Here is a 26,376-nt window from a genome sequence, read left to right on the forward strand (position 1 = left end):
ATAACTGAAAAAGTTAAAGAGCAGGAAAAATAAAGCAGGGCAATCTTCTCCAAATAATTTTGAGTCTGTAAATCTGTTCCACAATGGTCTCACGAGCCATCTGTCACGTGGACTACTGCCCTTTAAACAGCCCTCAAGTGTAAAATGTGAGTGAGGAAGTTCAGATGAAGGTCTTGAGTCTTCGAGGATATTTCGCTTAGAGAAAACGAAACTTTATTTTTAACAGGAGGCGCTCATCACCAGCGCAGCAACCACTACAGAGAGCGCACGGCCCCCGCACTTTCATGCCGACGTCTCCCTGAGCAGCTAAGGCCGCTGCAACAGGGAGAAACGATCAACGCCAGCCTTTTGAGCACCAGATTCCTCTTTTCTCCCTTTTGCAAAGGACCGTTAAACGCGAGAACGGGAGCCCGGAGACGTTAGGCCGCAACAGAAAGGGTTATTTTTTACTCGAACGGTCGTTTTTCGTAAGTGCGAAAGATACCAGAGTGAGAAGTACAAGTTACGCCACAGAACTTCCTGGGGTCGCCACCGCCAGCGGCGCGGGGGCCCCGGGAGCGCGGCCGGTCCGGGGGAGGTGTGCGCCGCCCGGACACGCCCCTGCGTTCCAGTCCAGCCCCGCCCCGCCCCCGCCCCCCCGGGGCCCCGCCGCCGTGACGTGAGGGGCGGGAGGAGGCGCGGGGCCGCGCCGCGGGGCTCGTGGCCGGAACTGGAACCCTCTGCTGGGGCCGGGGCGCGCGCCGGCTCCGCGGGGCGGGCAGGTGTGCGGCGCGTGCACCTGGCGAGCGATGGCGTCGCGCGCGGGTGCCCCGGGGTAGCGCGGGCGAGGCGGCGGGGCCCGGCCCGGGCAACGATGGGGCTCCTTCGGCTGCTGGTCCTGGCGGTGCTGGCGTCGGAACCGGGGGCGGCCGGCGGAGCAGAGACCGTCGGGAACTCCAGCGAGGGTAAGGTCGGGGGCACCTGACTTCTGCAACCCAAACTTGGTCTTGCATTTGTTGCTGGGTCAAAATCCACCCCCGGGACTGTCCGCTCAGCAGGGGAGGCGGTGAGTTCAGAACCGGCTGGAACGGATCGAGGTCCTTTCCTGCAGAAGGCAAGTCCCACGGCTAGGGAGGCCTTACTGTCAACCTCCTAATTGAGGTTGGGGAAATGGGAAGAGATAGGAAACTCTCTTGTTCAGACACATTATTCTCTCCCTTAGGGCGCAGCCATGTTTGTAGGTTTAATTTAACACGCGAAAGCACTCTTTGCTCCCAAAGGGCTGATCTGAGCCTCTGGACTGGGAGGCTTGATGCAGCCAAGCTGCAGCGGCTTTTTGTACTCCAAAATCTAGATGCTTTTCCAATTGGTTATGCTCTATGGAGTTTCAGAGGAAAAGTGACCCCAGAATGGGACTTCAGATCATAGGTCATGTGCTTGGTGAATGGATTTCAGGAATAGTTGGTGGTTTGTTAATATAAGCTGTAAAGAGCGCTAATTGTACCACGCTGATAATCATGTGCTTTTCCGTGAGGTTAGACACATTCTTGGTTTTGTTTGGAGCTTAAGAAACTAGTTGTTCTGAAACATAGTATTTTCTGAATAATGTGATTGTGTTTCTAAATGCTTACCTTTGTAAAGCTCTTGAATAAACTGAATCCTAGAATTTTTGCCGAGCACTTAAGGCCAAAGCTGAAAAGGGCAGTTATGCTTTCGCAGAAAAAAATAGCCTTGTTCATCACAGGGCGCTAACATTCACTGAGTGCAGTATGTGCAGTGTTATTTAATCCTCACAACCCTATGAAATAATTATTGTCCTCACTGGTGGAGGATGATGCCCCAGGCCCAAGAGGATGCTCACTACACAAGTAAACAGCTAAAAGGCGCACAGGCAGCAGATGAACCCACGTGTGTCTTGCTGTAAAGTTCATGGTCCTGCACTTCTACAAAACTGCCCTCCAATGGCAATGTTTTACTTAATATGGTGCTCCACACTTAATTCTTCTCTGAATTCGCATTCCTCAACATAGAGTCTCTTCTCCCGTCCTCATAGGCTATTTCCATTCTTCCAAGGTGAAGAATCTGAGAGATTGAGTTTGCAGATGATCGGACTAGAGAAGTAACTTGAGAAATTAATGTTTTTCAGACACTGTCTCTCACCTCTTTTCTGTGACTGCAGCACTGTTGTTTCCTCAGCTACGGTATTCTTCTGGTCTTGCATCCGTATTGCTGTTCTGTGCAGGAGAGGGACAGCATGTGGGAGCTTGACTGCTGAGGGTTACTGAAAGCTGTTATTCTGCACATCTGTCAGATAAAGATCAGAGTGGAAATTAAGAAAGACTTAGTTCAGGACTTACATGATCCTCCTGGAAAGTGGCTAGATCTCTGAGGATTCTGATAACTATACAAACTCGAAGTTGAGCAGCTGCTGTAAGTTAGGAGGATTTACCCATCTTTTGCAGGAAGAGCTAACTTGACACCTTGCATAGTGGCTTAGAAGCTAAGGAATCTTTAAAGGTGGCAGATCAAGTTCCTAGAGTGTCTGAGGACGGTGGGTTCTGTGACCAGCAGGAGATGAATCAGACATCTGAGCAGTTTTCCCTTCTCTTGTTGTCCCGGATCCTTGCTCTCCTTAACAGCTTTCATTATTATTTCAGTCTCATATCCAGTAACTCACGTGAACTTACCTAGTGACTGGAGTTGAGCAGAGTGCCGTTTGAACCTTCTCAAGTTTGTGCTCTCGGTAGTGCTTAAGGAAGGTGGCAGGCCACTTGTGTAGTTAGTTGCAAGTGTTCTCTTTCTCTCAAAAGTGTGTGCATTTTTGTGTTTCCTTTCACCTTTTAGAGCTAATGAAAATTGTAAGAAGTTATCAGTGAGGAATTAGGAGGGGCAGTTGAATGCCTGCCAGCTCAAGTAGCTGAACTGGTTTTGTTTTTAATATTCCATCTGAAGAGAATTATGAAGACTAAGCGTTGACAGATCTCTCCTAGAATTTGTCTGTTGCATTAAAGTACAAACAATGGAGGTACATTTTAGTAAAATAGTATTTAAAAAGGAAGAGTTGGAAAATTTTGAGGTTGCAAGTTTAGGATCTGATTGAGAAAGAAAAGGAGAATATTGGGATTAGGCAGATCTTTTTAAAATGGAATTATTGGAAGAAAAAAGGGACTCTGGGTAGGCATGGAGGAAGGGTATGAAAAATAGAAAAGAGTCCCCTGCTGTGGGTTAGATGGCACAATGTAATTGTGGCAGAAAAAGCAGAGCCACTGCTTTTTAGAAGAGCTTTGGGGAAGGTGCTCTGCCTTGTGTTAGCCATTTGCCCTGCAGTATCCTTTGATGTGCTGTCTTTCCCGCCCACTCCCCAAGTCATAAGATCTAATTATCCCTCATAAGATGTTTCCCATGCTTCCTTTTTCCAGATGACTTAGAGGTGCAGTTAAGTTCCTGTTAACCTCTTCAGGATATATTTTGTATACATGTCTTCTCTTGCCATGTCTGTTTTTATGAGTAGAAATTAAATGCAGTTTCTGCCAGGCTGGACTGTTAAAGTTGTCTTGACTTCCAGTATATTTCCTCATCACTCTATGGAAGTCACTGTCTCAACTCAGTGTTTATGATGGATGTCCTGGTCATTTATACCAGTTAGTCCTCTTCTTCCTACTAGTTTATTTGTAGGAGGACAATACTGAAAACCTGCATTTCTTTTTTTTTTTTTTTTGGCCGTGCCGGGCAGCTTGCGGGATCTTAGTTCCCCCACCAGGGATAGAACCCGGGTCCATGGCAGTGAAAGCGTTGAGTCTTAACCACTGGACCGCCAGGAAACTCCCTGCATTTTTGGTTTTGGTTTTGGTTTTGTTTTTATGGGGACATGAGCCTCTGAAACATTGGAAAGCTGATGGAAGTTAAAAATGATAGTTTATTGTGTAGTATTGGACAGTTTACCAATTTTTTCCCACTTGATGCTTTCAGCAGCCATGTGATGTGTGCAGCACAGTCACCTGCATTTCTCCGTGGGGAACTGAGGCCCAGAGGATGTAATTACTTGCCTGAAGTCACAAAATTCAACTGTCATTTACTGTTATTCAACAGACATTTACTGTGTGCCAGCCAGGTGCCTGGCATCGTATGGGCTCAGGAACATCAAATATGACAAAGCCCTGCAAGTCAGGACTCAAACCATAACTGGTTTGTTTCATATGCAGTCTTCTGTAAAAACTGAAATGGCTCTTGGATTGCCAGTGTAACACTGCCGAAGGATTTTCACACGGAAGTTAGATAAAGATAACTATAGGAGAACATATCATTATCTTTCCCTAATTCATCAGATGTGGCCTTAGGAACTCACAACCCTGGCTGAACATTAGAATTGCCTGGAGAGCCTTGAAAAAAAAACAGTGTCGGTGAAGAGATAACTAGAAATTGAAATAGAAAATAAAAAGTCAATTTATAATACCATCAAGAAACATTAAATTTTTAGGGATAATTATAATGGGATATGTAACAATATCTACAGAGAAAACTATCCAACATTCTTGAGATAAATTGAGAAACTAGATAGAGGGATATCTCAAATTCATAGGTGACAAAATTTCTGTGTCATAAAGGTATCATTTCTTCCTAAATTAATATATTCAGTGCCATTGCAGTCAAATCCCAGCAGGGTTTTTGTTGTTGTTGTTGGTTTTGGAAATTGACAAGCTGCCTTCTAAAATTTATACGGAAATGAAAAGGGCAAAAATAGTCAAGACAGTCTTGAAGAGGAAGAACAAATTTGGGGCAGAAATTAAAACAGTGTAATGTTGATGTTAGAACAGGCAGATAGACCAGTGGTACACAGTTAAGGGTCCAGAAACAAACCTTCACATACGGTCGCGTGACTTATGTGAAAGGTGGGATTGCTGAGCAGTAAGGAAACTGTTTTCTTTCTTTCTTTTTTTTAAATTAATTAATTTCTTTATTTTTGGTTGCATTGGGTCTCTTTTGCTGCGCACGAGCTTTCTCTAGTTGCAGCAAGTAGGGACTAGTCTTCATTGTGGTGCACGGGCTTCTCATTGCAGTGGCTTCTTTTGTTGCAGAGCACAGGTTCTAGGCATGTGGGCTTCAGTAGCTGTGGCTCGCAGGCTCTAGAGCACAGGCTCAGTAGTTGTGGTGCACACGCTTAGTTGCTCCACGGCATGTTGGGTCTTCCTGGCCCAGGGCTTGAACCCGTGTCCCCTGCATTGGCAGGCGGATTCTTAACCACTGCGCCACCAGGAAAATCCCACAGGGAAACTATTTTCAATAAAGTTTGCTATGTCAGCAGGATAGTCACATGGGAAAATGAACCTTGACCCTCCCGCCTCACAGCATACATAAAAATCAGTTTCAGGTTGATTTTAGCCTTAAATGTGAAAGGTAGAACAAAGTTCTAGAAGTTAACATGGGGAATGTATCTTCCTGATCTTGGTGTATGTTGGCAAAGAATTCTTTAAAATCATAAAAGAAAAACTTGAGAAATTGGACTACATTAAAACTAAAACTTCTGTTAATCTTAAGGTAACAGGAGTGAAAAGACAAGCTGTAAGAGTGGGAGAAGGTATTTGTAACATATCTGACAGAATACTCATATCAGTGATGCCTAAAGAGTTCCTAAAATTCAATAAGGTCAAATAATCCAGTTTTTAAAATGGGCAAAAGGCTTGAACAGACCCTTTCACAAAGAGGATATTTAAATAGCCAATAGGTAAAACAGTGTTCTTACCACATGTTTGTGAGAGTATTGGGCAACTGGAATACTGTCTCACAAGTTGGTGTGGAAAGATATCTAAGATCTATGAAATGGGCTATACCAAACATATTTGTGTCTTTCTTTTTCCATCTGCATCGAGATGCTCATGCTGATATTTGTCTAAATACTGAAGGGTACACACCAAACTGTTAATAGTGATTATTTCTGTAATGAACTTTCTCTACAGTTCTTGCCTTTTAAAATATGGCTTCTATATGATCTGGAACAATATTACCATTTTAAGGGAAAACCAACACAGGTGACACCTGTTGAGTGTTGAGAGTGTCACCGTTTTGTCTAGATTCAGTGTGTCCTTATTTTATAAATTTCATGTGAAGAGTGGAGGTAGAACCTGTGTTTTGAGTGCCATCAAGGAAGGAGGTGTTTTCAAATTGTGCATTTCCTTTCTGATAAGAATGCCTCATGATCGCTACCGAAACTTGTTAAACAATAAAATGTGTAAAGACAAGAAAAATCACTTAACATACATTACCAGGAATACCTACTTTTATTACCCCTACTTATTTTAAGTTACCAGTTGTTTAGTAGTATATTTTAATTTCTGTGGTCCTCTCTTTCCTCACTGTCTTTTAAGTCACGGAAAGTTTTGGTTCTCCAAGTATTTCTGAGTTATGATTAATCTTCACCCTTGTGTGAGAGATAGATTAAGGAAAGGTTAAGAAAACCAAGACTTCACTAGCTGATAGCTTGAATCTCTTCCAGGGCATATAGAGGTTCTAGGTAGTATTTTGATTCAAGGCCCATGTTATGGGAGACAGACGTAAAAGATCATCAAAACAGTTTCTAAGATAAGCTTTAGGGCAAATTTAAGTGTTGATTAAGTGATTACAACCTTTACGAATTTACTTACATCAGTTCTGGTCACAGTATTCAATAGGCAGAGCGACTGGTCCATAAGTACTAAAATAAGTATTTGTCAAATAGAGAAAGTGGGATGGGGAGGGACTGAAAAAACAGAAAAAACGACAAATGTAACTCACAAAGGCAGAGTGGTAAATGAGCTGAGTGCTTTGGACAGTTAAAGGATGGAAATCCAATTAATTCCTAGGAAAACAAACTGAGACTGCTCTTAGACTGGAATTTGTGGTCAGTTTTAGAGACTTGGAAGAGAGAGTATGAATGAGACCAAAATTAAAGTGCAATACGTGAAAGGTCTTTAGGGCCATTTACTGAGATCCACTTAATTTTATGCATAATTTGGTTTCCTAATAATCCTGATGCTGGGAAGACCTGGAAATATTTAAATGTTTTCCTTGTTTCTCTTAAAAAAACAAACAAACCAGAAAACTCCCCACATTTTTTCAGATTTCTGTAGATTCTATTAGCCACTTCCTAATATTTTTACCACTATTCAGACTGGAGTTTTGTTCCACACAGAAGGTGAAATGTCTTTCCGGTTACATACATAGAAAATACACAACCTTCATTTGATATTGTTACAACTATTAAATTTTTCTCTGGAATTTTAGAAATTAAATTATAACCAGAAATAACCTTTTTTCTATCATCAATTAAAAAATTGTTATGAAGGTAATATAATAACATCATGGAGTTTGGGGAAAATTTATAGAGAATAACCTTCTGGTCCTAGCAGTGTTTATGTGTTGCATTTGCCTTTCTTGGTTAGCCTTTCTTGACAGTCTTTTTTTGTTTGTTCCAATCATCTAGATGGAGTACTTGTGTTAACTACAAGAACAACAAAAAGTGTTGAAAAAATTCGCCTTCTTAGGAAATGGTACCTAAGAATGGGTTAGGAAGTTAGTGTCTGAGGTGTTTTCTTTTAGCTCCTACTGACTCAAATTTCCTTCTAAAATAAAACACGAGCATTCCACTGTGGGACTCTGGTGAATATAATCTTTACCTCGACTCCTTTTCAGCTCTCTTAAATTGAAATGTTTTTTTATATTTTTAGGCTCCAGACTGTTTATGTAATGCTTGCAAGCTCTTCTGCCATTTATGCAAAGATACGGTGACTCTAGGGCAGGGGGGAAGATGGGAACCCAGAACCACATAGAAGTGAAAGCAGCCTATTTGGTGGATGCCTTGAGAATTAGGTTGGAAAAGGAAAGAACTGGTGAGCAGCTGGGAAAAAGACACACAGTGAGTGAGTGAAACACAAGCAGACAGTGGAGGCAAGTGGACAGATGGGAAAGCCTAGATGAGGTGTTACAGCCTGTCTTTCATGTGGACTCTGAACTTGATCCTTAAACAAACAAACGAGAAGCTCCTTGTTCCGGAAGGCCTGTGATTCATGAAATTCCTTGTGTGGACACTCAGTAGGCATTTTTGCCCGTGATGGTGACACCTTCCTTTGCAAGCTGGGTACTGTAGTCCCATTTGACAGATGAAGAAATTGAGGTTTAAGGGAATTAAGTAACGTGCCTGAGATCACACAGCTAGTAAATGGTGGGCTAAAATTGAAGCCAGGTGTGTCTCTCCAGCTGGGCTGAATTGAGAAGTCATGAGATGGTAGTATTCTTTAGTACCAGTGCATTTACGATGGTTAGTAGCTCATCGGGCTTGTTAATCCTTAAACTCAGGGACTCTGTTCTGAATAGAGTTGTTATTGCTGCTACCAGAAGGGGGATTTTCCTGGGCTCTGGGAGGCGGGCACTTTAATCAGCCTGTTGTTCACATCTTTTGAAATACCTTTCTTCCTCTTCCATCCTCAGTGCCACCCTTTCTAGCTGAGCAACCCTGGGGGGGCTGCTTCACCGCTTTGAGCTTCCTGGTCCTCATCAGTGAAATAGGGGCGGTAATGATAATATTTATCTCAACAGGATTTTCTGGGGATTAAATTGGCCCTGCATGTGTGTCTAAGTATGTACTTTGTACAAATTGGTGTTAGAGGTATAACTGTTACAATGAAACATTTCTCCCATTGTAGGTCTTCTTGAATTTTCTGTGGGGAAATTTAGATACTTGGAGCTCAAGAAGACCTTTCCAGAGGAGGCTGTGCTGCTTCATATTTCCAGTAATGTCACTTTTCTTATTTTCCAAATACACTCACAGTATCAGAATACAACAATTTCTTTTTCTGAGGTAAGTACGAAGAGTTACTTCGGTAAAAGCCATTTCCACATTTTGGGGTTTTGTATTTAGTGTGAGCGTTAGAATTTGATGCCAGTTTACGTCTTAAATCAAGTTTGGCTCCTGTCAAGTTAGTGGTTTAGACTGGCTAAGAGGAGAGTATTGCAGGCCTTTCTTGAGTGGAAATGGAAGGATTTGATCAAGGAAAAAAGGAAGGAATAAATTATGTTAATTAAAGAGAGAACAGTGTCTATGACCTATACATTGATTTTGCCTGAGTTCTTTGCAGCCAGAGCAGAAATAAAAGCTTGTTAAATTTCCTAACTTTCTTGGAGGAAACATGCCAGTTCTTCGGGGTAGCCAAGTTTTTTTCTGGCGCTTAATTCAAAGGGAAACTTTCTATTCAGACCCTTACATAGGAGACATAGTAAAATGGCATAGAAATGATTTCCTTAATAACATCATAGCAAAGACAACATTTGATGGAAGAGAAAGGATGGAGGAAAAAATGCATTTATATTTATCGCATGCCCATCCTGTGCTAGGCCAGTGGTCCTTAAGCTCCCAGGGCCATAGACATGGAATCTGCTGAAATCTCGGGACTCCCTGTCTAGCAAAATGTATGAGTACATCTGTATAATTTCATGGGGGCCTCTAGGGGTCCTAGTTAGGAATCCTTGCATTTGGTTTTCCGTGTAGTTAATTTAATTCTCATAACAGCTCAACCAAGTAGTTCTAATGCCTATTTTTACATTTGAGGAAATGGAGGTTAGATAAAGGGATGCTAGCATTACGAATGTGACAGGAGTGGCCTGGATGAATAGCGTCGTGGGCCTCAATTTCCATGCAGAAAGGATCTTCGTCATCCTGAATTATAATTGTGGTCCTTTCTTGGACTGCCTTTAGTTCTCCCTGTCTTTGTACTGAGGAGAAGGTGACAGCCAGAACTGCACAGAGCTCTAGAAGTGAGTCTGTGTGAAGAGAACTGTTTCTGTTGTAACTTCCTGATGAAGCGTGGCACCTTGGAGTTCTTGGGTCATCTTGGCAGTTAGTTCTTTGAAACTGTTGACCCTATAGTTTCTGACATAGTATTTGTGTCATTCTCTCTTCTGCTTGTCAGATTGAAACCCATCTGGTACTTTTTCCTTCCCATTTCCTTAGCTTTAAGAAAACACTCTGAATCTGCTACCTCTTAACTCAGTACTTGGTTATTCAGAAAGCTTTCCTAGCAGATGGGGGTAAGGCCGGGGGTGTGAGGAAGGGTAGGAACGGGGGTCTGTGTGTTCACTGTCTTGGTTGTGGTGATTGTGTCACAGGTGCCTACATTTATCCAGACATCTCGTTAGTATTCTTTGCCTGTAGTTTATAATATGTCAGTTGCAACTCGGATTTTTTAAAAAAGCTTCCCAAGAACTGAGCTCGTTTTGTCTTGGCAGTGGTCAAGTTAGTTTGTATATCGGGACCACAAGTGAAGGCAGCCCCAGTGGCTCGGCCCATGTCACACATCTAAGCCTCAGTCAGCCTGCACTTCAGGGAACAGCTGTTAAGGGGACCTAACTTACACCCACCCTCAGCTAGCGCACCTTACCCTGGAAAACAGGACCCGCTCGACTGCTAAGGAAACCTCAACCTCCTAGCCAAGCATGCATTTCTGATGCTCTAAAAAACTAGTTCCTGCTCCAGATCCCTTGGGAAGCGTGCTCCACAGCTAGTGAGGCACTGTCCATGGGTTGTTTTCCCCTGAATTAAGGACACCAGACTCGTTGCTAAATTGTGTTAGTTTTGTCATTCACAGAGTAGACCTTAACCCAGTAGTCTTAGTGCTTGGCATAGTAGATCATAATTGAGGGGATTGAAAAGCTTGGAGATTTTACTGTGTAACTGCTATTCCTGATCAAAGAGCATATATTTTAAATAGTTCCTCCATGTGCATGTGTGGGCAGTGTACACAGAGGTGAAAAGAATTCTTTAATTATCTCAGGAGGGTCTGTTTTTATTCCTTTTTCTTTTGAGAAGCTTTGGAGTAGGGCATACACGTTAGATCTACTCTGGAATTTACACACTGTTCATTTCCTGCTCACGATGACTCGTCTTTCCTTGTTACAGACTCTCCTTCCTAATGCCTCGGGAACAGGCACTGACAAAGGACTGGTTTTCATTCTTAGACCAGAGCAGAGTATGTGCACTTGGCGCTTGGAGACGTTAGACCCTGAGCCTGTCCAAACTGTGGCCATTCTACTCTCCTACTCGGAAAGCGGTAACCTTTCTATCGTCGACTCCCCATTACTCTCCAGAATGCGGGACTTACGCGTGAAAATTTAGGGGAAACTATAATCGTATTAAAGGTGTTTATTATAAGTACAATACATTGAATTAGAAAGGTTTTAACAGCAGGGGAGTCAGAGAATTAGCATGATGATTGAAAGCCCAGGAAGGGAGTAGGAGAACACCTTTATTCATTTGGAAAACATGTAAGGAGCCCTTGGAGAAGCTGTAACAGAAAGACAAGACATGGTCCATCACACATTAGTTGGTTATTCCAGGCAGAGGAAGGCGTGGAAGCAGAAGGAGGTATTTGGAGAATGGCGAATAGTGGGTGTGGCTGGAGCCAGAGTGTGAAGGGCCTGGTGTACCGTGTGAGGTTTGCACTTGATGCTGAGGGAGCACAGAGAGTTTTTAAGCAGAGAAATGATCTGATGCATTTCATCTCTAGAAAGTTAGCTCTAGGAAGTGGATTGGAGGAGACATAGCAGAGTCAAGACAGCACAGCTCTTAGGACTCAAAGTGACAAATGAAGATCTGAACAGAGGCCCCTAGAGGGGGATGGAGAGGAGGGGCTGGATTTGAGATATTCAGAAGGTAGAATCGACAAGACATAACGACCAGCGGTTTTGGATCGTAGAAGTGGGGAGCGTGTGTTTCCCATCTGGGCAGCTAGGAGGTGGTAATGCAAAATAGGCGTCATGGATTGGGTGGCTGTGGTGCTGGGTGTTTTCGGGAGCTGGGATGGAGTAGACGCTCACTCCAGTTTGGGACACACCGAATCTGAGATACTTGTAGGACATTGGGATGGAAATGCATAGGAGGCAGTTTAAAATAAGGACCTGGAGTAGAGGAGTAGGGTTAGATCTCCAACTGAATAGCTGTTCGTGAAGCCATGGAAGTGAGTGAGATTGTCCAGGCATGAACTTAGAGATTTAGGAGGAAAAATAATAGCAGGTAACTTCCTAGTGCCTGCCGCATGCCAGATGCTCTTTCTGGGGGATGCCAACTGCTGAAGAATGATCGTAAGACGAAGGAGTAGACAGGAAGGTAAGAGGAGAGCCTGGACGTCTTGCATTAAGTGAGGAGTGGTAAACAGCACTTCACAGAGAGGTCAAGCGAAGTGACTGAAAGTGTCCATGTGATAGCACAGTCCAGAATCAGTGGGGGCCTTTGATGAGAGTCATGTTAGTGGCACAGTGAGGATGAAAACTAGATTATAGTGGTTGAGGAGTGAAGGTGGGGTGAGGAAATCTGCATCCTCTTAAAGTTCGGTAGTAAAGGGAAGGAGAGGTTGCAATAGCTAGTAAAGGAGGTAGACTCCAAAAAGTGGTTGAAGAAAGACAGTGTTATGTAGTGAAAGTGTAATTACCTGATTAAAAACATGATAGATTTGAAGCTTCCGTCACGGCCAGTGTACAAAGAAAATTTATGAACAGTGGAGTGTCAGTCACAGTACACATGCTTTTCTCAGGTGTGATATTCGTAAATGCAGGAAAAGGAGACTGTGAAAGAAGAGCATAGAGTGCTGAGAAAGATTCCACAGAATATTGAAACAGTGTATACTGGGCGTCTCCATTCCACATCTGCAGAATCCCAGCAATTTATGGAAACTAAGAACCAGCTTTGGGAATGATTGGATGACTGTATGAAGTTGAGATCTTAAAAACCTTAAAATTGGTTTACCTTGTTCTATCTTATCTCAGCGTCCTCACTTGATTCCATTATATACAGTTCTTTGCATGGAATTGAACTAATGTCAAGTAACTTCTTTAGGTTTGTCTTGCTTAAAGGTCATGAGTAGGATTCCTAATAAGAAAAGAAGAGCTGTTTTAACCACATTATTAATGTAAATTAAATACCCCAAATTTATTTTGTGTTTAATTATACACATGCTATTCTAATCCATGGTGTTGGGGTTCTTGAGTTTTTTTATTTTTACTCTTTTATGTGTACACAAAGACTCTTCCAGCAGGAGGATGACACCATCTTTCGCCCTGTTGAAAGAGTCATGTGGGGCTTCCCTGGTGGCACACTAGTTAAGAATCTGCCCGCCAATGCAGGGGACACAGGTTTCGAGCCCTGGTCCAGGAAGATCCCACATGCCATGGAGCAACTAAGCCCGTGCACCACAACTACTGAGCCTGTGCTGTAGAGCCCATGAGCTACAACTACTGAGCCCATGCACTGCAACTACTGAAGTCCGCATGCCTAGAGCCCGTGCTCCACAACAAGAGAAGCCACCGCAATAAGAAGCCCGCACACCGCAATGAAGAGTAGCCCCCGGCTCTCCGCAGCTAGAGAAAGCCTGCGTGCAGCAACAAAATGCAGCCAATAAATAAAAATAAATAAAATTATAAAAAGTCATGTGAAAAGTGGACACCCTTCTTCCATATACTAAAATCTAATAAAGACTTCTCTATCTAGGAGAGGCACACAGTCAACATTTGGCATATAATTTCAGGGTGTTCGTGGAGCCCCTGAAACCCATTCTTGGACCCCAGCTTAAGAATCTCTGTCTCTAGCAGAAGTAGAGAAAAGACTTGAGGACACAGAGGAGGAAGGGGACCCTGAGACATAGTGAGAGAGTAGCATTGACATGTATACACTACCAATTATAAAATAGCTAGTGGGAAGCTGCTGCATAGCACAGGGAGATCAGTTTGGTGCAACCTAGAGGGGTGGGATGGGGAGGGTGGGAGGAAGGCCAAAGAGGGAGGGGATATGGGGATGTATGTATTCATATAGCTGATTCACTTTGCTGTACAGCAGAAACTAACACAACATTGTAAAACAAACTCCAATAAAGATGTATTAAAAAAAAAGAATCTCTGTATCTTCTGACCTTTTCAACTCTAGAGCAGAGGTTGGCAGACTCCAGAGTGCAAGGCAAATCCAGCTTGCTGTCCATTTTCTACATGAAATCTTATTAGAACACAGTCCAGGGACTTCCCTGGTGGGCCTGTGGTTAAGACTCTGAACTCCCAATGCAGCGGGCCTGGGTTCGCTCCCCGGTCAGGGAACTAGATCCAGCATGCTGCAGCTAAAAGCCCACATGCTGCAACTAGGACCTGGCACAGCCAAATAAATAAATATTAAAAGAAAAAAAAGAAAAAAGAAAAGCAAAAATCTGATACTTAAAAAAAAAAAGGACTTCTTTAAAAAAAAAGGGGACTTCCTAGGTGGTGCAGTGGGTAAGGATCCGCCCGCCAATGCAGGGGACGGGGGTTCGAGCCCTGGTCCAGGAAGATCCCACATGCTGCGGAGCAACTAAGCCTGTGCACTGCAACTATTGAGCCTGCGCTCTAGAGCCCGTGAGCCACAACTATTGAGCCCATGTGCCGCAACTACTGAAGCACGTGCCTAGAGCCCGTGCTCTGCAACAAGAGAGACCACCCAATGAGAAGCCCACGTACCACAATGAAGAGTAGCCCCCACTCGCCACAACTAGAGAAAGCCCATGTGCAGCAATGAAGACCCACACAGCCAATAAAATAAATATATAAATTTATTAAAAAAAAAAAAAAAAAGACTTCCCTGGTGGCTCAGTGGTTAAGAATCTGCCCATCAATGCTGGGGGCACGGGTTCGACGCCTGGTGTGGGAAGATCTCACCTACCATGGAGCAACTAAGCCCGTGCGCCACAACTACTGAGCCTGTGCTCTAGAGCCCGAGAGCCACAACTACTGAGCCTCTGTGCCACAGCTACTGAAGCCCACTCGCCTAGAGCCCATGCTCCACAATGAGAGAAGCCACCACAATGAGAAGCCCGCGCACTGCAACAGAGTAGCCCCTGCTCCCCGCAACTAGATAAAGCCCATGTGCAGCAACGAAGAGCCAATGCAGCCAAAAATAAAGATAAATAAATTTATATGTATAAAAAAAGAACACAGCTCCTTCACTTACATATCATCTATGGCTGCTTTCCTGCCACAAGGGAAGGGTTGAGTAGTTGCCACAGAGACCATCAAGTCTGAAAAGCCTCTAAAATATTTACTGTCTGGCCCTTTACAGAAAAGGTCTTCTAATCCCCGTTCCACAGCCCGTAACCTCAATTAACTTGACCCTTAGTCTGTGAACTAGAAGCACTCCAACGTCTGTATTGGGGGTTCTTGTAAGAGTGGGCTTCTGTTTTTCTGAGTGTGATTTGGATATAGAAGAATTCCGTGTTGAGTCACTTCCTTGTATTCCATCCAGATCCTATCCCTGGTGGCTGTAATTTGGAGTTTGATTTGGATATCGATCCCAACATTTACTTGGAGTATAATTCCTTTGAAACAACTATCAAATTTGCTCCAGCAAACCTAGGCCATGCAAGGTATGTTTTGTCTTCCAACTCCAAAAACTCTTTTTAGGACATGCATGGCTCACTGTTGTGTAGATTAAGTTCTTTCAAAATCCATAGTTCTCTTTAGCAAAATTGAATTGCTTCATTGTTGTTTGGAATGAAAGTAATTTAAGCTTTGTTACTAATACTCGAGCTGTCACTTACAGTTGAAATTGGTGCCCTCCATTCTTATGAAGAGCCGGATGTTGAGTCTTTATAATGAGCTTAGAAGTACATCTTAGTTTTTGTAAAGACTTTTAAATATAGAAAGCATTCCGGAGCCGTGAAACACTCATATTTTTGTAAGGATTTTATTATTTTAATTAAAACTCTCCCCTAGTTTCTACTTTAATAGTAATGATGGCTAACATTTGAGTAGCATTTGAAACTCTTCCTGTGTATCATCTGTGTTGCTAAGTGCTGTGTGTTCTTTGTCATTTAATCCTAACAGTTTTATGAAGAAGGGGCTGCTGTTCTTATTTTACAGAAAGGTTCCCTAGGGGTTGTTCAGATTAAGTGACTTGCCCACATACATACGGCCAACAAGTAGCAAAGCTGGCAATTGACTTGACCTGATACTCATGTCTGGTTATTTAACCATACACACTGCCTCTCTTTCCTTGGCGATGCCAAACTTGGAATCATTATTGCAGAAGTTTGAAGTTCCAGCTTTTGGTTCCTTTTTATAGATGAGACTTGGAGCACAAGAGGTTGACGTTCAGTTTTGTTGGTTGGCTTTAGAGACGCAGATCCTCCGCTGTGTGACACTGAGACGGGCCGGGACTCCAGGTGGAGGTTACAGTATGACGTCTATCAGTATTTTCTGCCCGAGAACGACCTCACTGAAGAGGCGTTGCTAAGGCATCTGCAGAGGATGGCCGAGGTGCCCCTGGTGCAGGCCAATGCTGTGAAGGTAACTCTGACTCCCATCATTTGTGTGGCCAGACTATGAGTATGACGCCTTTGTAGGAGTTGAGAAAGGGAGAAGCTACCAGGAGCTTTTTTTTTTTTTAAACTGTTTTCTTAGTCTTTCCGGGATTCCCGCTTCATTCTCTTTTAATTCGTTGTCATCTTGAGAGTCATTGCTCGTGATATCCCAGAGTAACACTGGCATTTGAGGAGATGCATGTAAATTTCGTTGTGTTTTAGTTGCATCCACATCCATGACTGGTACTTGGAGGTATGGACAGAAGTGGGTGGTAATTTTCTGTGGACTCCCATAACTATTAGATTAAACACTTTGGCAAGTCTAAAGGTTATAGTGTTTTGGGAAAAAATAATGTGAAACTGTTTAAGGATATACACGTTACCCTTCATATTTCAACCCAAATGCGAAGTTTCTAACTCGCAGCAAAAATTTTCTCCGAGCTTTTGAATCCCTGAAGACTCTTGCTATTTCAGGTGTGGAGACAGGCCGGCGGCAGCGGCATCACCTGGGAGTTTGTTAGAGTTGCAGACTCTTAGGCTCCACCCCAGACCCACTGAATCAGAGCTGTGTTTTATGATCCCCAGGTGATTCCAATGCACAGTAAAGTCTGACTCCTCATTTCTGCGGAGGCCAGGATTTTATCTTTATGTCTTAAACGGTGCCTGATACCAGTCACGTAAACAAGCTCATCCGTCAGTCGCGTGGTTGGTGGGGACAGTTTTTCTAGACTGCTGTGATCTTCCCAGAAAGTTGTAGATTCCCAGATTGCATAGAAAGAAGCCATTGAAACACGGCATCTGCAGTTCATTTGTGATTAGCCTAGGGGCTCAGTCTGTTCAAGATCTCATTTTGTTGCTGTGTCACCTAGCATGGCATCGCCCCATGCGGAGGAGGGAGCCTTGTGCAAAAAAAAAACCTCACCATGCTCATTCACACATTAGGAAGCTGTATTGGAAAAGTTTGCCTTTGTACATAGGAAATTTTGAAGACCATTTTTATTCGCATGAAGAATGTAAGAATTCATATAACAGTCTTTTTAGGTTAGTTGTTTTCTTTATTTTTTTATATTTTGGCTGCACTGCAGGGCTTGTGGGGTCTTAGTTCCCTGACCAAGGATCAAACCCAGACCCTCGGCAATGAGAGTGTGGAGTCCTAACCACTGGACTGCCAGGGAATTCCCTAGGTTACTTTTTTTTTTAAATTAATTTATTTATTGGATGTGTTGGGTCTTCATTGCTACACACCAGCTTTCTCTAGTTGCAGTGAGTGGGGTCTACTCTTCATTGTGGTGGCTTCTCTCATTGTGGAACACAGGCTCTAGGCACGTGGGCTTCAGTAGTTGCAGCACACAGGCTCAATAGTTGTGGCACATGGGCTTAGTCGCTCCGTGGCACGTGGGATCTTCCCAGACCAGGGATCAAACCTGTGTCCCCTGCATTGGCAGGTGGATTGTTAACCACTGTGCCACCTAGAAAGTCCCCCTAGGTTACTTTTTAACTTTTGGTTAAGAGTTAGAATATTGTGTGCCAGAATTCAAGGAAACCCTCCTCGACTAATGAGGGCATGTCACAAACACTCTAGAGCCTGTTTCAAGAGGCTCACACTGGCCATATCTGGGACATTTCAGTCATCAAAAAGAATATGATCAATTATGTTGAATAAAGAAAAATATGTCTGTACTGATACTAAAAAAAAAACAAAAAGGAAAAATCCTTAGTTGCTACCATTGGAGCAACTTACACAGAATTACTCTGAAAATTTACCCTCCCTTTTTTTAAAGGAGGATCTGTAATTCACCTCCAGTTGATAAGAGAAAGCTCTGTCTTTATAGAAGAGGGCCAGCTAGTAAATGCAGAAGGAATAATAGAATTTGAGAATCACCATTTTGTGACCCTCAGTGAAATAATTCAGGCAAGGATCACCAGGTCCCCTTTCACCAGGAGAAAGAGTTTGGGGGGCAGGATATTCCCAGGATGCCTAACTAGCACCCTGAGATTAATTCTGATTACAAAGGGAAAACTACTTTCACAGTGGAGTGATCCGATGATCTCTACCTTATCCATGTGGTTGAAGTTAGCTGTGCTGATGGTAGATGAACCTGCATTATGTGCTCATCTGAATGTAGGCTGACTATATCACCATCACCTATGGAATATTCTAGCAAAACAGGTTTAACTTGAGTTCCTGTTTACAGGAGTTCCTGTTTACAAGAAATGCATGGGATCAAAGTTCAAGTTAGACACCTTGAGTACAATCTGATGAATTCAGATCATGAAATAATCTGTAAAATAACTTCCTTAGTCTTTCAAAGGAAGGAGGAGGGTGATTCTAGATTACAGAGATTGGAGATAAACATCACACGTGAAACTTGGTTGGATCTTAGTTAAGGGGGAGAAAAGCTATAAAAGACATCTGGGAAAAATTGAATATGGACTGTGTATTAGATAATAAGAAATTGTTAATTTTCTTAGGTGAGCTAAGGTATTGTGAGCACATAGGAGAATATATCCTTGTACTTAGTACCTTGCTATTCAAAGTGTGGTAGACAAATGTGCAGCATTGCATCACCTGAGAGATTCTTAGAGAAGCAGAATCTCAGGTACCTCCTCTGACCAGTGGAATCAGAATCTGAATTTTAACAAGCTCCCCCAGTGATTCATAGACCATTAAGTTTGAGAAACACTGTATTAGGACGTGCATGCTGAAGTATTTAGAAGTGAAATGTCATGATACCTGTAACTTACTTTAAAATGGTTCAGCCAAAAAATATATTTGGTGGGGGGGGGGGGGGGGGGCGGAGCGGCGAGAAGGAGGGAGGGACAGAAAAGCAAATTTGGTAAAATAATAACTGTTGAGTCTAAGTGGTGGTATATAACTTTTTCATTGTATTATTGTTTCAACGTTTCTCTAAGGTTCAATGTCTCATGATAAAAACTTGGGAGGGACTTCCCTGGTGGTCCAGTGAGTAAGACTCCTTGCTTCCAGTGCAGGGGACCCAGGTTCGATCCCTGATCAGGGAAGTAGATCCCACATGTTGCAACTAAGAGTTCAAATACCGTAACTTAAAGATCCCATATGCCACAAGTAAAAAAAAAAGGTCCTGCGTGCAGCAACTAAAGATCCCGCATGCAGCAATGAAGACCCAGTGCAGCCAAATAAATAAATAAATAAATATTAGAAACAAAAACAAAAAACTTGGGAGAGTAGGAGGTAACGTTAACATTCTGTTGGACTTGACCAATCCTTTGCCCAGAAAACATATTTTTGAAGGTTAAGCACTATGTTTAAACAGTAGAGGTTTTCTAAGAGGCTCCCAATTATTTACTCCTGAAACCCTAATATTTAGTTTTCTCACTTCTATTCGTAGGAACCTATCTGTGTATTAGGGCTACAGAGGCTTCATTTTCGCCTATTATATGTATTCCCTATCTAAAAAACAGCCTTTGAAGGGGAATTTTTGAAGTGAAGGACTGCAAGATAACACAGCTGGCTGTACTTGTCTTATTTCACAGCCTGGTAGACAGAAGTAAGGGGGGTGCTGTCTGTGAGATGTTAACCCCCACGGCCTAGGTGGGCTCTGGAGCTCGCAGTGCTCACTCACGTTTGTTGGACACTTACTCCGTGCCAGGTGCCGAGGAGAGACTAATGAGCAGGATAAATAAGGTTCCTGCCTTTATGTCAGTTACAGGCTAGCAGATGAGAAAACGTTTTTTTACATTGTCCTAGCTAGCACATTTTACTTAAATCATTTACTTATGTCACATTTTACTTAAATTATTAACATACACAAAATCTTTAGATGCTTTTTGTGTAATAGCTTGTTCAGGGCTTCCCTGGTGGCGCAGTTGTTGTGAATCTGCCTGCCAATGCAGGGGACACAGGTTCAATCTCTGATCCGGGAGGATCCCACATGCCGTGGAGCAACCAAGCCCGTGTGTCACAACTTCTGAGCCTGTGTGCTATAGCCACTGAATTCCGCGTGCCTAGAGCCCATGCTCCCCAACAAGAGAAGCCACTGCAATGGGAAGCCAGCGCAACGCAATGGGAAGCCAGCGCACCGCAATGAAGAGTGGCCCCTGCTGGCCTCAACTAGAGAAAGCCCGCGTGCAGCAATGGAGACCCAGTGCAGCCAATAAATAAAATTAAATACATTAAAAAAAGAAAGAAATCAGAAAAGAGAGGACTATTAAAAAAAAAAACAACAAACCCATAACATTGTAAATCAACTATACTTCAATAAAATTGAAAAAAAAGAGCAAAGGGGCTGGTGTATATTTTAAATAAGAATTATGCTTTCATATTAGAATTGAATATCATGTACTTGGGGTTATAATAGAAAAGCTTGTGGGGTTTGTTTGTTTTTTAATCTAAACACTAATCATGCATTATTTTTGGCTTCAGGTAGTTACTCTAACAGCTGATGATAAGACAAGTGTTTCTTTCTCCTCCCTCCGGGAACAAGGTGTCATTTACAATGTCATCGTTCGGGATCCGTTTCTAAATACGTCTGCGGCTTACGTCCCTGCTCACACGTACGCTTGCAGCTTTGAGGCAGGGGAGGGTAATTGCTCTTCCCTTGGTGAGTATGTGGATTTGAACTGTGGAAATTCTTCTTTGGCTTTGCAGATCTTTATCAACTATTCCAGACCTTAAGGATATTTACAAGGGCTTTTGTCTCATTCATTCCTTCACACATTCAGCACGTGCCTCCTGAGCCCCTGCGTTACTCCACTCTCTGTTCTAGGCACTGGGATGGAGCAGTGAACAAAGCAGACAAAACACCTGCCCTCCTGGAACCTGCATTTTAGTGGGGGAGACGGAACAGACAAGATACGTTTGTGACGTATACAGTACCTGGAACGAGCGACAGGGCTAGGAAGCAAGGATTAAGTAGGAAGGGAGATAACTGGCGAGGGCGAGAGAATTTGAGAAAGCATGACTAGGGAGGTCCTTGCTGAACAGGCAGCATTAGGGTAAAGACCAGGGTGAGTGCTGCCGACATGTCGGGGGCTGGGGGAGCGGCAGTGCCAGGAGGGGGAAGCCAGCTAGCCCAGAGGCCCTCAGCTGGGAGTCTGCCTGGTGTGGCTGCAGGATTGGGCAACCTCGCAGGTCCTTAGCTTTTATTCTGAGTGCAGTGAAATGGCATTGGAGGTCTTGAGCAAATAGTGCCATGATCCGACTCACGTTTTAATGGGATCACTCTGGCTGCTTTTTTTGAGAAAAATCGGGGCAAGAGCAGAAATAAGGAGATTGATTAGCTGTCTTAGTGTCCAGGAGCGAGAGGACAGTGGCAGTCAGGGTGTTGCACGATCATTCTGTTTGTATTTAGCATTTTATTTTGAAATAGCTTCACAGAAAAGATGCAAAACCGGTTCAAATAATTCTGCATCACCTTCACCAACATTCCTCAGATGTTAGTTAACATGTTATGCTGTTTGCTTTTTATTCTTTATATACACACCTATATATACATTTTTTCCTGAAGCATTTGAGAGTAAGTTGTTGTCCTTAAATATTTCTATTTATTTCCTTATATAACCATAGTAAAATTATCAGATCATAAAATGAACATTGATATAGTACTGTTATTTAATCTACAGTTGTAATCAGATTTCACTAGCTATTCCACTAATGTCTTTTATAAGCAAAAGAAAAAAATTTTTTTCTGATCCAGGGTCCACTTCAGGATCACGCATTGCACTAAACTTTCTTTTATATTCCTCAATCTGGAACAGTTTCTCTGTCTGTTTTTGTCTTTCAAAACCTTTACCTTTTTGAGGAGTACAGGTTATTGATTTATTTTTATATTTATTTATTTATTTATTTTTGGCTGCATTGGGTCTTCATTGCTGCACACGGGCTTTCTCTAGTTGTGGCGAGCAGGGGCTACTCTTTGTTGTTCTGCACGGGCTTCTCATTGCGGTGGCTTCTCTTGTTGTGGAGCATGGGCTCTAGCATGTGGGCTTTGGTAGTTGGGGCACGTGGGCTCAGTAGTTGTGGCTCGCAGGCTCTAGAGTGCAGGCTCAGCAGTTGTGGCACACAGGCTTAGTTGCTCTGCAGCATGTGGAATCCTCCTGGACCGGGGCTCAAACCCATGTCCCCTGCATTGGTAGGCGGATTCTTAACCACTGCACCACCAGGGAAGTCCCCAGGCTATTTATTTTTGTAGAATGTCCTCAGTTTGGGTTTATATGATGTTTCCTCACGATTAAGTTCAGATTATGCATTTTTGGCAGGAATACAAAAGAAGTGGTGAATTGTCCTTCTCTGGAGGTACCTTTTATCTGCTTGTCCATTCCTTGGTTAGGGACATCTGCCAGGTTTCTCCACTGTGAAGTAACTGTTTTTCCCTTTAAGTATCTTTTGGGGAGATACCTTGAGTTCAGGTAAGTAGCCACTTCTCAAACTCTTCCCTTGCTGGCTTTAGCATCCTGTGATCTTTGCCTGAAACATTTATTACCAGCTGGTTGCCAAATGTCATTTTTCTGTATTTATCATTCCTTTTATGTTTATTGCTGTAGGAAAGGGAGGGGGTGGACAGACTGAGCCCTGGGTGCTCCAGTGATTAGAGGTCAGGAGATTGAAGACGATCCCACCAAGGAGACTGAGAAGGAGCAGCCAGACTGGTATAAGGAAAGTGGTTTTGTAGCTAAGAGAAGAAAGTGTTTAGAGGAAGAGAGAGTGATCACCTGTGTCAGATGCTGCTGACAGGGCAGCTGAGAAAGAGACTGGAAGACGACCATTGAGTTTAGCAACACGGAGGCCACAGGTGCCAGTGAGAGCGTTTCTGGGGAACCTGACTCGAGCATGTTCAAGAACAAACAGGAGGAAAGAAACTGGAAAGAGTTCATAGAGCTCTTTTGAGGAGTTTTGCTCTAAAGAATAAAGTCTATCAGTTGTGTTCTAGCCAGGGGTTAACGTTTGCTCTCCTTTGTATCCCGCCCGGTCTTCCGCTGCCATGCGCAAGATCCTTGAGAGATACGTACAGTGCAAGAGACCAGGAGGATATAACGTCTGTGTTTTTGACTGATGGGCTGGATCTTGCCTGCGTTCCTCCATTTGCTTTCCCTCAAACTCTTTGCTCCAAGGCCTCTCCTCATCAGAGCGCACTCTGGGCCCTGTCTTTCCGCATGAGGCAGAGGAGAGAGAAAGGGCCAATCCTACTGTTTCTCCAGCTCAGAGCTGAACCCTCCCGGTGACGTGGGTTCTATTGCTTTTGTTCTCAGGCTCAATGCACGTGAAGATGCCTTTCCTGAGCTTAGAGTAGGGATGATGGATCCACACTGACTTTTAATTAAAACCTTGGCCTGCATCATAGCTACAGTAATGCCGTGATGGTTTAAAAACACTCTAAACATCAGCTCCCCTCCGTCTTCCCATCCCACTTACCCCTTTGTCTTCGTTGTCCTCAGAATTCGGCCCTTGTGTTGTCTCTAGGTTCCACTTATGAAACCTTCTCTCCTCTCTGACTTTACTTGTGTGTTGAATTTTTTCTCACCTTCCTTCCTGGTACTGTGATCAGAGATTCTGCTCAGTTCCTCTTTGCTGTCTTATGTCCTGGAGGAACATGTCTAACTGTGTCAGTTTTTCTTGGGTTGCTGTCTTTGGTGATTGTACCACTTGCTGGAAACTTCCACTAGATTTTCACTTGAACTACATGTTTTTGGTATAAGGATTGAATCGTAGAACTGCAGTCAACCGCAGGTCTGAAATAAGCAGGATGTGGCAGTAACTCATTTCATCTTTCTTTGAGCTCTTCGTTCTCAGAGAAACTGATATGTAGGCATATTTTATGCTCTGCAAATTCTGGTCTTCTATCTCACGTTCCTTATCTGAATGTAGGTCTTCATGGTATCCATCGGAACACTCAAGTATTTTATGTGTTTGGACTTGTGGTGGGTTTGTAACACTTCACATGAATTTGTGTAGGTGCTTTGTTTGTAGTTCGGGGATTATTTTCTTGTGTTTATCTAAAAGGAGTCATGATGGTGGTAAATCTAGTGGACCTGTTTTTCCCTTCAATAGGGCTTATCTTTCAAATTCTGTTTTTTCTATTTGAGTTTGTGCTGATTGAAGATCACAGGATTTGGATTCTTTGGCATCAGGGAGCATATTGTGCTGTATCACTGGTTATTACGCTACATTTTTTTTCCAAAGCAGTATGTATAATTGAGAAGATTGGTAGTAATTTGTTCATGTGTGACTTACAGAATAATATATGTTCTTTAATGTGAGTTTTGGTTAAAGCCTTTTGTTATAGAAAACTTCAGTGAACTTCCATATACCATCATCCAGCCTTAACAGTTTTGATTCATGGCCTTTTCTTGTTTCAGTTATACACCCACCTGTGTCTGCACGCCCAACCCCAACCCTCCTTTATTATTGGATTCTTTTCGAGTGGGTCCCTAATGGTCATCTTGCTTACGAAATTTTAGTACAGTATGTGTATCTTAAAGATAAGCGCTGCTTTTTTTTTTTTAAATATAGCCACAGTATCATTAACACATCTCAGTGAAAAATATTGAAGATAATTCCTTAATAGCATCAAATTAACAGCCAACGTTTACATTTTTTCCAGTCTTAAATGTTTTTCACAGTTTCGTTCGTTTGTTTGAATCAGGTTTCAGATGAGGTCTGTACTTTGTATTTAGTTGACGTGCATCTTAAATCCCCTGTAAGCCATAGTTCTCCTTTCCTGACCCTCTTTTTTTCTTATAGTTTATTTGGGAAGAAACAGAATTATTTGTTTTAGGCACACTCTCGCTCCTCCTCCTTTCCCACTTCTCCCCCACCCCCTCCCCCAAATGTGTCGTGGGTAGTATTGCAGACTTTAATCAGGAAGCAGTGTTGTCTGATTTCTCTTTTTGTGATACCAGCAGCCATTGGTATTCATCACCCACATTGAGTAAGTCATTAGGGGTGGCAAGGATGTTTTTAAAATAAGTTATACACGTATGGAATAAATTATTGTCAGTTCACTTTGCTTTTTTTCATGAAGCTTTGTTCTGTATTAAATGGATACAAAGTATCAAATGGGACGTATTATCCACTTAATTTTCATTATTTTTAGGAAGAGTATCTACCAAAGTGTTCTTCACTCTTTTTGCCCTGCTTGGTCTCTTCATCTGTTTCTTTGGACACAGATTCTGGAAAACAGGTATTTTGTCTAATATACTTGCTATTTACATGCCTCATGGTCTTTTCTCTGAAATACTGCTGGAGTGTTTATGACCTGTAGGGAGAGTAAGCAACTGGCTACTCTACTCTCTTCATAGATTTGTAGCGCGGGTCTTTTAGTAAAGATGCTACTGAATTACAATGCTTTCTTATTTTTTCTCTTTTCTCAACAATGGAATGCAACCTCCTCTTAAGGGGACTATATTTGCTTTGTGCATCCAACTTCTTGAATTATAGATTGACTAATTGACCAAAGATTACTAATTAGAAATCAGGATGTCTGTGTGAAAATATATGCGGATTTTGGTGACGGTGACTGACATGGTTTCGTATAAATCAGGCTGCAGGGCTGCAGCGTACAGTGAGGTTGAAATGTCTGCACAGCCCTGGGAGGTTCAGACGGCAGCTGGGAACCCCATGGTCTGCTCAGTGAAACCCAGTGGAGGAAGTAGAATATGAATTGTGCCCATTGAATTGACTTGAATTCCTTGGACTGCCTTTTATATAACTGTTGTCTGCAATTACTAAAAAAAAAAAAATCCTTATATAATGCATTAACAGGGAGTATAATGGAGAAATAAGGGGAGAGTGTACATAATCCTGATCTTATAAAACTCTTCGAATTTACTTTAATAAATTGTTTGAAACAGCAACTCCTTTCCCTCCATTAACTATGCTTTTTTTCTTGATTGAGAAGAGAATATTGTGAAGAACATTTAATTCCTCAAAATGTAGAATGGTTCTGTAACACAGAATTTAACTGTTAAGCAGTATGCAAGGTCCCAAAGATACTACTGGGTTTCTTTATGGATGAAGACAATGGTAGATGTTCATCCTAAAGAAAAGGATGAATTAAAAAAGACATAAAAGTCACATTTTGCTTTG

General features: G+C 42.7%; 1 protein-coding gene across 4 annotated transcripts in view; it reads left to right on the forward strand.

The window, feature by feature from the left end:
• The first annotated feature begins 690 nt into the window (after positions 1 to 690).
• Positions 691 to 26,376, forward strand: part of TM7SF3 (transmembrane 7 superfamily member 3) — a 33,209-nt gene continuing 7,523 nt past the window's right edge. For all 4 annotated transcript variants that reach the window (XM_057701912.1, XM_057701914.1, XM_057701913.1 and 1 more), the window contains exons 1-7: positions 691 to 944; positions 8,655 to 8,809; positions 10,904 to 11,054; positions 15,257 to 15,377; positions 16,128 to 16,299; positions 20,716 to 20,893; positions 25,385 to 25,471. In XM_057701912.1, coding sequence (XP_057557895.1) covers positions 854 to 944; positions 8,655 to 8,809; positions 10,904 to 11,054; positions 15,257 to 15,377; positions 16,128 to 16,299; positions 20,716 to 20,893; positions 25,385 to 25,471 — 955 coding nt within the window. In that variant the 5' untranslated portion in view covers positions 691 to 853. The remainder of the gene's footprint in view (positions 945 to 8,654; positions 8,810 to 10,903; positions 11,055 to 15,256; positions 15,378 to 16,127; positions 16,300 to 20,715; positions 20,894 to 25,384; positions 25,472 to 26,376) is intronic.

This window comes from Hippopotamus amphibius, chromosome 12 (genome assembly GCF_030028045.1).
Source record: "Hippopotamus amphibius kiboko isolate mHipAmp2 chromosome 12, mHipAmp2.hap2, whole genome shotgun sequence".
Lineage (NCBI taxonomy): Eukaryota > Metazoa > Chordata > Mammalia > Artiodactyla > Hippopotamidae > Hippopotamus > Hippopotamus amphibius.